At 44.2% G+C, this 12,832-nt stretch overlaps 3 protein-coding genes across 4 annotated transcripts in view; 2 read left to right on the top strand and 1 right to left on the bottom strand.

Annotated features, from left to right (window-relative positions):
- Positions 1-194: 194 nt before the first annotated feature.
- Positions 195-4,674, top strand: rbm34 (RNA binding motif protein 34). Its single transcript, XM_068588703.1, has 11 exons — positions 195-390; positions 1,208-1,379; positions 1,653-1,774; positions 2,027-2,234; positions 2,478-2,537; positions 2,921-2,964; positions 3,055-3,138; positions 3,241-3,304; positions 3,390-3,432; positions 3,516-3,634; positions 3,723-4,674. The coding sequence occupies exons 1-11, from the start codon at positions 365-367 to the stop codon at positions 4,116-4,118; spliced, it is 1,338 nt and encodes a 445-aa protein (XP_068444804.1). The 5' UTR covers positions 195-364; the 3' UTR covers positions 4,119-4,674.
- Positions 4,675-4,999: 325 nt separating this feature from the next.
- LOC137792893 (E3 ubiquitin-protein ligase TRIM21-like) lies at positions 5,000-7,978 on the top strand. Its single transcript, XM_068588692.1, has 2 exons — positions 5,000-5,120; positions 5,767-7,978. The coding sequence occupies exon 2, from the start codon at positions 5,769-5,771 to the stop codon at positions 7,413-7,415; it is 1,647 nt and encodes a 548-aa protein (XP_068444793.1). The 5' UTR covers positions 5,000-5,120; positions 5,767-5,768; the 3' UTR covers positions 7,416-7,978.
- A 441-nt stretch (positions 7,979-8,419) lies between these two features.
- LOC137793250 (BTB/POZ domain-containing protein 3) overlaps positions 8,420-12,832 on the bottom strand; it is a 4,737-nt gene continuing 324 nt past the window's right edge. The window contains exons 2-5 of one of the 2 annotated variants that reach the window (XM_068589284.1): positions 12,439-12,719; positions 11,665-11,755; positions 11,392-11,510; positions 8,420-11,276 (exon numbers count right to left, since the gene is read on the bottom strand). In XM_068589284.1, the coding sequence (XP_068445385.1) occupies positions 10,244-11,276; positions 11,392-11,510; positions 11,665-11,755; positions 12,439-12,629 (1,434 nt within the window). In that variant the 5' untranslated portion in view covers positions 12,630-12,719 and the 3' untranslated portion in view covers positions 8,420-10,243. Of the gene's footprint in view, positions 11,277-11,391; positions 11,511-11,664; positions 11,756-11,977; positions 12,076-12,438; positions 12,720-12,832 lie in introns of those variants that run through there. The other variant, XM_068589285.1, reaches the window with a different exon arrangement.

The raw sequence follows: 12,832 nt of genomic DNA, 5'->3' as shown, positions 1-12,832 counted from the left end.
ACTAAAACTGATGGTAAACACGTATAATATTAAATATACATGTATATATAAATGTATGTACTATATCTTAACACTGTCTGAGTATCAAATAATACGATATCAAATAAACGTTAATGAAAATAAAAAAGGAACCAATGTTTTGCAGTGACCTTGTCCCCTGTGGGAATTCATTTTCAGTAGGACAGCCCGTGTGCTGGGACTGGAAAACGTGTGTTCGTGTGTGAAATATATACTCTCTTGTTATTGGTGTTAAAAGTCGTAATAAAACCGTGTAATTGCTGCAGTTAACCTGATAAATTACTCGTTTCTATAAATAGAATAAATAAATTTTCGAGTGTTGCCGGTAGATTCTCCAGAAGAAACCATGAAGAAGAAGACACCCAAGAAGAGGTTTGTTTACACGTTTTTATTTCCCAAAGTAACGTGAATGAAGATAACCTATGTCCATTTTCTTTATAACAAAGATGAATTTATTACGAAGTGAAGCAGCAGTCTAGCAGACACAATGCAGGACAATGTGGTTCGATATCATTAATTTGACTGTTTACATATCAACCCTCAGCAGCAGTGACCTTTACTAAAGTAAAAGTACTAATACCACGTAGTAAAATACCCTGATACAAGAAAAAGTCCTGCATTGAAAGTATTTCTAAAGTATATCAGAAAAATCCACTTGCACACTGTTATACGATGATATCATTGGATTATTATTACTCATGCATAAATGTAAAAGCAGGACTTTATAGTTGTAATTGGTGGAGCTCATTTGAAACTGTTTATAAATTATTTGTAGTATGGATGAATGCTTTAAGTGTTTTTTTGGTTTGTGGAATTAGTGAGAAATATTACAACGCTTGACATTATTGAAAGAAAAAGCAGAAAATCGTCACATATGAGTAGCTGGGACTGTGAAATGTCTTTAAATTAAAAATGATAGAGATTATCGGTCGATTTTCTGATCAACTAATTAACAAACCGTTTCGCTGTACTTAGTGTCCCCCCCAAAAAAATCCTCTACAGCAAATAATAGTCACTAAGACGCATTGTTTTTAGTACAATTTTGTTTTCATGTACATTATAAATGTTACTCGCGTGCTGTATTCTCAGAGCGGATTCTTCAGTATTTAGTATCGCTCTCTGTAAATTAGCAGCTGTGCGACTCGTGGATTCTGACGTTTCTCTCCCCGCTGTAACTTCTTCTTCTCAGTGTTTCTGTCGTCAGTGAAGAGGTGTTGTCGGAGCAACAGGCAGCGGACTATGAAGTGGGTCAGGTGTCAGGAAGTCTGTTCAAGAAGAAATCCGGCGCCTCCGGATCGCTGTCGACTTTATTCAGCAGCGCCGCACCGGCTGGACCTCTTCTGTTCCAGCCGGCACCCAAGGTAACTCAAACACTAATGTATCAAAACGAACCGGGAGGGGAAAGAGAGCTTTTGTTGGGGACTATTTTCAGCGGCGGATTAATCCACATGTGCTGCTCTAGTGAGTGTTTGTGGCGGCAGGACTTTGATGCTCACTCGTCACCTGTTACTCGATACATTCACTGATGGTTTGAGTCTGAACATGAAGTTTAATGACAACTAGAACAATACAGAGAATTCCTCCCACACTTGTACTTTAACATGCACTGGGTGGTTGTTTTGTTTTCATGGCAGCCTGTCCCGAAGAGCACCGAAGCAAATGAACAACAGAAGGAGGTCAAAGGTCAGGACAGTCAGAAGATGAATCAGAAGCAGCTTCTGGAGAAATCAGAATCCGAGCAGAAGCTGGAAAACAGGTGAGGCGTTTAGAAACAGACATCCGTCCATTCTTTCATCCACAGACTCGTCTTCTTCTTTCTTTCGGCCTCCATTCTGTTCTCGTCTTTTTTTTCTCGCTATTAAATCGAATATTTCTTTTCCTGAAGAAAAAATAAAATCACCAAATCCTCGTCATTTCTTCTTCTTTAGTTTCTCCTCTTGGATTCTGTAACATCCGCCCCGCTCATTGCCTCAGTGTATCTTCCTCTCTCCTCCTCCACGGCTTTCAGGGAGATCAGTTTACAGAACGCGGACGAGGACGAGCGAGGGAAGGCGGCGCCCGCTCCGAAGAAGAAGAGGAAAGCACCGGACGGAGAGACCACCGCGGAGCAGTGGGTGATGAAGAGGATGAAGCTGAAGGCCAGTAAAGAGGAGGAGGCGTCAAAGCAGAAGAGGACGGTGTTCGTCGGCAACCTGCCCGTCAGCTGCAACAAGAAGGTACAGAGAGAGAACAGGAGAGTTAAACGGGCACGTCCATATTATCTATATAATGTGCACAAATGTTGAAGATAGTTCCCGAATATTTATATTAATTCAGGATTTTGACTAAGGAGCACTGCATTTTGCCTCCACAGCATCACTGCTGTTTCTTTCATTGTTTATTCCTGGATTTAACAATAATATGTAGCAGAGAGGAAGAACCTGACCCCCCACGCCTCCTCCTCTCCTTTTGTGTTTCAGACCCTGACCAGCCTCTTCAGAGACGAAGGCTCCATCGAGTCCATCCGCTTTCGCTCTGTGGTAAAAATATAAATGTTGTGTGAAGTGACTTTGAGTAGAAAAGCTTTATATAAATTAAATGCATCATTATTATTATTATGAACAGCTGGGAGCCAAAATCAGAGATTGCTGCGACTCAGTTGAAATTAATTGAGTCTGTATCCTCTTAAATTTGCAAATCTTTAGTCGGGGAGAGGCCTCGTTGACCTTCACACAAGAGAGAGAGAAAGAAAAAAACACCTAAGAGTGATAGGCCACAAAGTATTGAGGGTGCCAGTGACAAAAACGACTGTAAAAGTGACGTGGATGTGAAGAGGATAAGTGTGCAGTTAGCATCAAGGTCCACCGGGGGAACTGAAACTCCTCCTCAGCTCCTGATGGTCTGTCTTGTTTGTCCCCTGCAGGTCAGAGAGGATCCCTTGATGTCCCGCAAAGTAGCAGTCATTCAGTACGTTTATTCAGTACTGTCCGTTAAAAGTCGATTACCCCGACAAAAAAACCTTCCTCAAATCTTAAACTCTGTTTATTTACTTCCCAGGCGCAAAATTCATCCCAAAACACAAAGCTTGAACGCCTACGTGGTGTTCAACGACGAGGCCACGGTCGCCAAAGCGCTACAGAGGTCAGTGATTTAAAAAAATAAAATGAAATTCCCCACAAATGAAGTCGCCGCGTGAGTTCAGCCAAACGGCGAGCGTTTCCTCTTGTGTGCCTCTGCTGACAGGAACGGCATGGAGATCGAGAAGGACTTCCACATCCGGGTGGACAGAGTGACGGCCGGCACCTCGGTGAGTCTCCGCGCCGCAAATCTGTTGAAATTAATTTTTGTTTTGTTGTGGAACATGCTCGGTGACATCGTGCGCTGTCTTGCAGCACGATCACAAACGCTCCGTCTTCGTGGGGAATCTTTCGTTCGGTGAGTCTCTCTTCTGTTGTAACGCTGTGTGGTGTTTGTTGTGTTGTATCGAAGTTGACCCGTTGTGTGTCGCGGGTGTTTAGAGATGAAGGAGCTGACGTTTCGGCGGCACTTTGAGGCGTGTGGCACGGTGGACGCCGTGCGATTGGTGCGAGACCAGAACTCCGGATTAGGGAAAGGATTCGGTTACATCCTGTTTGAGGTAGGACGACCCGACCGGCGCTTTTATTTTGTTAAGTTTGTGTCCTCTTTGTTTCATGGTCTTGCACGCGGTTGTCTTCCTGTCGCAGAGCGCCGACTCGGTGCAGCTGGCGTTGGAGCTGGACGGCAGCAAACTGGACGGCAGAGCCATCCGGGTGAAGCGGGCGGAGAGGCAGACGGATAAAACTAACGGCAAAGGCCCCGCGAAGGGCCCCGCGAAGGGCCCCATGAAGGGCCCCATGAAGGGCCCCATGAAGGGCCCCATGAAGGGATCCATGAAGGGATCCATGAAGGGCCCCATGAAGGGCCCGGCGCAGCAGAGAGAACGTTTCAAGTCCAACAAGAAGTTCGCTGGAAACCAGCAGACGTCGACCAAGAGCTCGAACTCCTACAAGGGAGAAATGACGAATCCAAACAAAAAGAGCGGGAAGAAAGTCCAGAAGAAGAAGAAGAAACCGAGGACCAAAAGGGCTGTTCACATCTGATCTGTATCCTGCAGAAGAGAAACAAAGCGTGTGAGGACTAAACAACTAAAGGCAGAATTCTAGTCGACTATGACGGAGTAGTGATGATGATGATGAAGAATATGATAATAATGATCTGAAGCGGCTGTGAGCTGCACTTCATCGGAGGCGGTGGTGTTGTAATTGTGGGGACAATAACGGTGAGATTCATGACGATTTAAAGTGTTTTCAGTCGGTTTTGCTTTTCCACCTCCGATGAAGAGACACGGACCCATCCTTATTGGGGAAGTGAGGTTTTTTGGGAAATATCATTAAATTACAGCATTATTTTCATAACAATACGACCGAATACAAAAGGCCCGAGAGACTTGACTGTTTTAATATTTTTTGTTTTTGTCCCCTGGCGTAGCAATTTTTGTTTTCCTTCGCGTCCATAAAGACAATTAAAAGAAAAGTCACTGCATTGCTGTCTCTTCCTGTTTACCATCGTTATGCTAAGCTAGGCTAACCACATCCTGTCTGTAGCTTCATATTTACCATCCGGACGTGGTAGTTATCGGTTTTCTCTTCCATATAACTCAGCTTAAAAAAAACAATAAACGTGTTTAATAAAATGTTGACGTGTTCCATTAATGCTGCGATCACATTGTTTCTGATTTTAGTAAACGTGTTTAAAACCTGTAAATGTTCACGTCAACAAAGTCAACTTTAAAATCATTGTTTCTTTTACTGGGACAAAATGAGAAGAGGGTCATGTGACAGACTGGAGGCACAAAGCCAGACTACTCCGTGTGAGTCAGAGGGAGGTGAAGGTGAGATGTTCACCCACAGAGCTGCAGGTAAGAGGCGGAGCTACACTGGAGAGGAGAGCTCCTACATCACACTCCAGAAACGAAAGTTAAGTTCCTGAGAGAGGCAGAAGCTCTGCAGTGGAGACGAGTCTCTGCTTTTCTCTCGAAGACAATTCAAAGTGACTTCATCAGGTTTTCCTCCACAACACAACAGAGTCTCTTCTAAACACTGGTGAGTACATCTGATCATGTTTACACCTTTAATCTCCAGGATTAACTCGAAACTTTCTGCTCTATAAGGGAATAAATTTCCTCTCTTCTTCACTTGGTTTAAACATAGTCGTTTGTCCACAAGTCAACGATACAAAACTCACTTTAACAGCTTTAAAGTGTCTCAGGAGGAACTTTAGTGACTTGTCACTGAATCTCTGTGGTTTGAAGTTTAGTTTCACTTCGACTTTCCTGCTATTGTTACTGTTCATTGTTCACTTCCTCTATTTCCTCTGGTTGTTTCACAATAATAGTTTTCTACTGGTGAACCAGAGGGAGGCTTTTATTGTGAAGGATCTGAAGGAAATGTGATGTGTTCGTCATCACGTGAGCAGAACTTTGTTGTCAGTCCTGTTCTTTAAAAAAAGCTGTCTACAACAGGAAGTGAACATATTCAGAGTAGTGAGCTTCAGCTTGTGAGAAAGTGAAAAACTATTATAAGTACTTTCTCCAATATTATGTTATACTTAAAATTACAGTAATCACACTTGTTTTAGATAAAAAACACATCAGAACTGAAAATATATGGAGAAAAATCACACTAGTTTCCTTTTTCAACAAATATTTAACTATTTTTTTAAATTAACTTTCCTCCTCAATGTGTGTAGATATGGCTGCTGCAAACTATCTGCCATCTGAAGATCAGTTCCTGTGCTCCATCTGTCTGGATGTGTTCACTGATCCAGTCACCACATCATGTGGACACAACTTCTGCAAAAACTGCATCACTGAACACTGGAACACCAGTGACAGGTGCCAGTGTCCCATGTGTAAAGAGGTTTTCACCTCAAGACCTGATATGAAGGTCAACACTTTGTTCTCTGAGATGGTTTCTCAGTTCAGACAGTCGGCTCAACAGAAAGCCAGCAGCAGCAGCTCAGAGCAACAAGAGTCCAAACCAGGAGAAGTTCCCTGTGACGTCTGCACTGGAACCAAACTGAAGGCCCTGAAGTCCTGCCTGGTGTGTCTGGCCTCCTACTGTGAGACTCACCTGGAGCCTCATCTGACAATGTCAGGCCTGAAGAGACATCAGCTGATGGACCCTGTGGAGAACCTGGAAGGCAGGATGTGTACGAAGCACGATAAACCTCTGGAGCTGTTCTGTAAGACCGACCAGACGTGTGTCTGCATGCTCTGCACTGTGTTAGACCACAAGATGCACGAGTTTGTTCCTCTGAAAGAAGAATGTGAAGGAAAGAAGGTCGAGCTGGAGAAGACAGAGGCTGAAATCCAGGAGATGATCCAGAAGAGACGACTGAAGATTCAGGAGGTCAAACGCATCGTGGAGCTCAGTGAGGAAGATGCAGACAGAGAGAAAGCAGAAGGTGTTCAGGTCTTCACTGATCTGAAGGAGTCTGTTGAGAGAAAACTGAAGGAGCTCATCAACACGATAGAAGAGAAGCAGAGAACAACAAAGAAACAGGCTGAAGACTCCATCAAAGAGCTGGAACAGGAAATCTCTGAGCTGATGAAGAGGAGCACTGAGGTGGAGAAGCTCTCCCTCTCTGAAGACCACCTCCACCTTCTCCAGAGCTTCCAGTCCCTAAACATCCACCTCCCACCACCCACCAAGGACTGGACAAAGGTCAGTGTTCCTCCAGCATCACATGAGGGGACTGTGAGGAGAGCTGTGTCTCAGCTGGAGGAGACTCTCAGTGAAAAGATGAAGAAGCTGGTTGAAGTTCAGATGAAGAGCGTCCAGAAGTTTGCAGTGGATGTGACTCTTGATCCTGATACAGCAAATCCTCAACTCATCCTGTCTGCTGACGAGAAACAAGTACATCATGGTGATGTGAGCAAGAATCTCCCAAACAACCCAGAGAGATTTTCTGATTGTTCTTGTGTTTTAGGAAAGCAGAATTTCTCTTCAGGCAGATTTTACTTTGAGGTTCAAGTTAAAGGAAAGACTGACTGGGATCTAGGAGTGACCAGAGAGTCGATCATCAGGAAGGGAAACGTCACACTGAGACCTCAGAATGGTAACTGGACTATAGTTTTGAGAAATGGAAATAAGTACGCAGCTCTTGATGACCCTCCAGTTGTTCTCTCCCTGAAGTCTGGGCCTCAGAAGGTGGGGGTGTTTGTGGACTATGAGGAGGGTCTGGTCTCCTTCTATGACGTAGAAGCTGCAGCTCTTATCTACTCCTTTACTGGCTGCTCCTTCAAGGAGAAACTCTTCCCGTACTTCTGTCCCTGTAATAATGATGGTGGTAAAAACTCTGCACCTCTGATCATCTCTCCTGTCAGAGTAAATTAATCACTCTCTTCATTTATTGTAATGATTTTATTCATTAAAGGGAACAAATGTACATATTGTGTGTGAATATCAAGCAGTTTAACTTTACATCTTCTTTCATACAGAGTCTGTTTAATGTGGTGATTGATTTTAACGTTAAGACATTTTATTAAATGTATCCCGTTACATAGAAACACATTCGTGGGACACGTTCATCTCTTAAACTCTGCATCGTGACACATTATATGGAGAATATCCATTTAAACCTTTTATTAAATCCACAGACATTTATTTCCACTTCCAGAAGAAAGCTCCTTCTTTAAAGACACAAAATACAAGAAGCTGAAGTTTGAGTTTGAGTTAATCAGATAAATTAATTATATCTGATGTGCAGCCACAGAACATATTGATTAATAGTTTTGTCTTGAAGCTTCATTAAGAGTGAGGCCTTTTACATTCATATAGTGTTCACTGAATACGGTATGTGTTAATACAGTTAATAAATAGAATAAATGCAAATGTTTTTGGGTGTGAAAAAAAAAGTGGTTTGGCCAAATTTGATTTGTTTTGTGGATATTGGTTTCCTGTGGCTCTTTCACAATAAATGATTTTTACAAACAAAACATACAAGACTTTATTTATTTTACTTATTGTAATTTTTTGTAATCTCAAAATGTTCATTTTCATTGTTTATAAAGAGAAACATGATGAAAATTCAAATAAGTTTAACTTTTTAGTTTTTACACACTGTTTTAAGCCTTTATGACAAATACTTGCCATATTTTAAAAGTTACATTTCTCCTGGAAAAAGAGCAAAATAATTTTGCCAAGATTCTTTTTTTAAAATTTGTTGATAAATAAGACAAAAAAAGTCATCATTAGTTTTAAAATCATGCTTAAAGGCATTTAAACTAAGTTTTGTGTTTAACAATTTAACAATAAGATTACATTTCTTACTGCAGATGGATATCAGTTATCAATGAACTGCCAAATATCCACGTATTTTTCTTTGTTCGTCTTTTCAATCATATTTTTTATTAATCATTTATAATCAATAGTTGCTTTTAAAACACAGAAATATCGTATTGCCTCGTTGTATTTGTGTCTCTTCTCTCGTCACCTTGGGAGTCGAGTGTCTCGCCGCCGCCGGGACGCGGCACCAACAGAACGAAACCAGGTTTTCACATAACTTTGTTTTATTTCCACATTATTTCACAACACCACGTTCATAAGGCCACCGACTCACTGCACAGTCTGGTTGGGATCAGGTAACAGGAAACAAAGACATCCAAAAATATGTTTCTTCAATATAGAATCATATAAAAACTGTTTATTTTTTAAGAGAGCCGATGAAAGAAAAAGAAGAAGAGGAGGAAGAGCGTCGGGGCGCGACCACAGAGCTATTTACACGTCTGCAACGTGGATGAGACACTAAATAAGGATGTAGTACTAACATTGAGGTCATGTCCTTCAAAATAAAAGCACAGGAGTTGTTGACCATCTGTGAGGAATGCTGTTGTTTAATTACACACACAGAATAAATCAAAGAAAGTGTAGTTAGGGGTAAAAATCCTTTTCAGACAACCTGTTGTCCTGCCGGGTGGAAGAATTTTGGGTGGATTGTGTATGAAATACTGCTTTAAGTTCCCACATTTCATCAAAAAAATAAAGACAATACAGAGCACCGCAGGAAGCCGACAGCACGTCTGTGTAAAAGAAGTCGGGAGTGTGATCAGTTGTCGTGTTACAAATATTTTTAAAAAGTGTTTTTTTCCGGCTGTTAATATATAATTCGTAGCATTTCCGTTGACTCCACGCGGCTCTCAACATGGCGGCGGCTGCACAGGTTCAAACTGAACAGTAGTGCTTTTTATTTTTCTTTCTTCTTTCTATAAAGTCCTTCAGTTTTAGTAACAGGATGGTTTCCAAATCCTAAAAAAATTGGAACCAAAGTTTGATCGTCGCGAGAGGAAAAGCTGAATGAGCAACATTTAAAACATTTTTTAACGACTCCGTGATTCATAAAACTGAACGCGTCATCTTTAAAAAAAAAAAAATTTTTTAAAAAAGGAGGCAGGAAACCGTAAAAACCTGCTTTTGTGTCACGAACCCTCAAACTATTTATATTTATTGTATTTGTTTGCACGTTGGAACACATTCAGAAGTGCAGTAAAATGTTTTGTGACTCGTTTGGGATATAAATGATTAATAATAATGCTAATAAAAGACAAAGTGGATTAATCATTAACAGTGCAGACGTTCTTCAGGGATACGTGAACATATGGTGTGTACGGCGTTTGATGGGTCAGTTTTTAGACACGCCCCCTCACGCAAAGGCCGGCTCGGCCAATCAGCACGCAGCAATGCAGTTGTGTGTTTGTGTGTATTTGTGTGGGATTATGTGTTAACGCGGTAACTCTCACTTTAGCGTCTCCGGTCGTATTCGGACATCATGAGCAATGTCGTAAATAATCGATCAGAACCGTTTTGTGCCAACATTTGATTCTCAACATGATAAAAACTGTGATGAAACACTTTCATCGGGTATTTAACTCACTGCATTCGCCAAAACCCCCCCCCAAAAAAGGCCGTCCTTTCTGGGTGTTTTATCCAATTTCCCAATAATAATAATACCTGTGTAACAAAAACAGCTGTCGTAAACAAAAACAACAACAACAACAAAGGTGTGAAGGAATGTGAGGTTTCAGACTTCTACAATAGCGCCTTCATGTTCCAATCAAACCCGCCTCCCGAGGCTCAGCAGCAAAAACTCACGAGTCCCTCCCCTCGAACTCGAACTCATCTCCGCTCTTTTTCAAAATAAAAGCCCACGTCCTCCCCGGCTGGCCTCAGGCGTAGAAGATGAGTTCGGGGATCTGGCCGCCCTGCACGCCGGTGCCGTTGGTGCTGTCCGAGGAGCACTGGAACTGGAAGGTCACTTTCCCGCACTGCACCTCCGTCATGCCCTCCTGGCCGAAGTAGCTGAGCTCGTTGCCGTCCAGCACCGCGCTGGCGGTGTAGAAGGTGTCGGGCTCGATCTGCACCGGGTAGTCGAACGACACGGGGAACGTGCTGCTGGAGCCGTCGGAGAAGTACTTGATGACCCTCTGGGCCATGGACACGCCCTGGCGCTTCAGCTCGATCTTGGCGCTGTACTCGGCCGAGCCGCAGCTGGAGCCGTACAGGCCGAAGCCGGCGATGAAGACGCGCTTGTCCACGGCGAACTGGATGCTGTCGCAGCGGCCCCGGTACCGCCACTGGTTGCTCCGGTAGGCGCAGGACTGGAAGCGGTGGCAGCGCTGCGGCGACAGGCCTTTGCGGGGCTTGGTGCAGAAGAGCAGCTCGGGCTTGTTGGCGGCGGTGTACCACAGGAAGATGTCGTTGGTCTCGTTGAGCGTGAGCACGCCGGACTGCGCCGCCCCGTCGGCGAAGTCCTCCAGGACCATCGTGGGCACGCGGATCAGGTAGATGGCCTTGCCCAGCACCAGGCGGCGGTTCTCGATGGTCGGCGTCAGCTCCTGCCGCTGACACTCGGCCTCGGCCCAGTTCAGCGCCGCCTCGAACACCACCATCTCCTTGGCGTTGAGCGTCTCCCGCCGCAGGATGCTCTCCAGCGTCTGCGAATCGATGTCGCAGAAGCCCTCGGCGCGCAGCGCCAGCTCGGCCTGGGCGTCGATCACCTCCCAGCAGCGCTGCGTCAGGTCGGGCTCCTCGAACAGGCAGCTCTGGGAGAGCAGCACGCAGGCGTTCTTGGCGCTCAGGCTGGTCTCCAGGAAGTTGACGCAGGCCCGGGCCAGGTGGGGCACGATGTACTTTTTGGCGGCGTAGAGGGTGGCGAGGACGGTGTCGGCGCACAGGTCGATCTCGTCGCAGTAGATGTACCTGGGGAGGCGGAGGGAAGGGGTCGTGTCACGGTGCGACACAATAGAGAATGTTGTACTTGTTTTGTGTATGTGTGTGTGTGTGTGGTCGCCAACACGACACGAGGGCGACGTACTTCAGCATGGCCAGGAACGAAGGGGGCTCAACGTCCGGGATCCGGATCTCCTCCTGATCCTCCGCCAGCTCGCCGTAAAACATGGCGTGGAACACGGAGCTGCCGACGGCCAGGACATACTGACGGAGCAGAGGAACGGCGTGAGATCAGCCTTCACCACAGATAAACCTCGGACTCACCTGCTTTTACTTCTACACTCCTTATACAATTTAACTTCATCATTTTTAACAGTGTCTTCTGATGAGTTAATCCATTTGTAATGGCAGGTTTTACCTTATGACCCGGGACTCGCTGCGTCCCGCCAGGCGGCCCAACCACAAAGTGAACGTCTGCCATCATCTCATTGTTGAACATGACTGAATTCCTACAATAAGGACAAAAAAAAATGACATCATGACACTATGAAAATAAAATAATCTTTGTATTCTGACACTAGAACAACTACACTTCAAAACATGATATTAAAGGTTTTGTTAAATACAATTTCAAAGTAAGAAAACCGGTTAAAAAAATCAAGTCTTTTATATGTAACTGTAACTGTCGAAGACAAACTAAATAAATAAATAAAACTGCCTCGACTCATTACTTTTACTTTGGTGGAACCAAGAGAAGAACGTTTCCTGATTCTTTTGTAAAAAACGGAAATTAACAATCACATCCAATCAGCGTCTGAATGAATCTTAGTGCCGTTTGTTCTGCTTTTAATTATTTAAATACCAAACAATCACTTTTGATTTGAAGTCCAGCCTGTTGCCGACTTGAACCGGACTTCCTGGTTCAGTTCAAATTGCTTAGAGACGACCTTTCAGTAACCTCGTCGAGGTCATTTTGATGAATCTTGCAGTCTTTCAGGACGCTTTTAACCAATGATTGTGCCGATTGAAGAAACACCAGAGTCTAAAAACACGCAACAAGACAAAGTTACGATCTAAATGTACTTAAAAGTATTGAAAGTAAAAGTTACATAATTGTGTTTTATCAGAGAGTAACAAGTATACTTCTCACATAATGTTTCTTCTTCAGTTTACATGAAAACAATGTAATTACCTCTCTCGGATGGTGGGGAACAGGCCCTGCCAGTTGCAGCAGCGCTGCGCGGCGGTGATCGTGTTGTTGTTGGTGAGGTTCTGCTGCTGGTGCTGCTGGGTGGAGGAGGAGGAAGAGGAGGAGGAGGAAGAGGTGCTGCTCGCTGAGGCGGAGGGGACCAGCTTCTTGGTGGGAAACAGCTCTGCAGCCATTATCTTCCAGTCAGACTGCAGGCCGGGTCATGGCAGCTCCGGGTCCCGGACTGGACTCAACTGCTGCTGCTGCTGTCGGACCGGCCGAGTCTGGAGAGAACAACCGAGAAATGCGCTTTATATTGGGGGACAGTGAACAGACTTTACAGCTCGAAAGTCTGGAGGTGACGATGTTTGCTGGGCTAACGCTGTTTTGCTTAACG

The sequence above is a fragment of the Clinocottus analis genome, unplaced genomic scaffold (genome assembly GCF_023055335.1).
Source record: "Clinocottus analis isolate CAN_PGR_092001 unplaced genomic scaffold, fCliAna1.0.p SCAF_22, whole genome shotgun sequence".
Classification (NCBI taxonomy): Eukaryota; Metazoa; Chordata; class Actinopteri; order Perciformes; family Cottidae; genus Clinocottus; species Clinocottus analis.
Note: the sequence above shows the minus strand (reverse complement) of the source record. Positions and strands in the feature narration are given on the sequence as shown.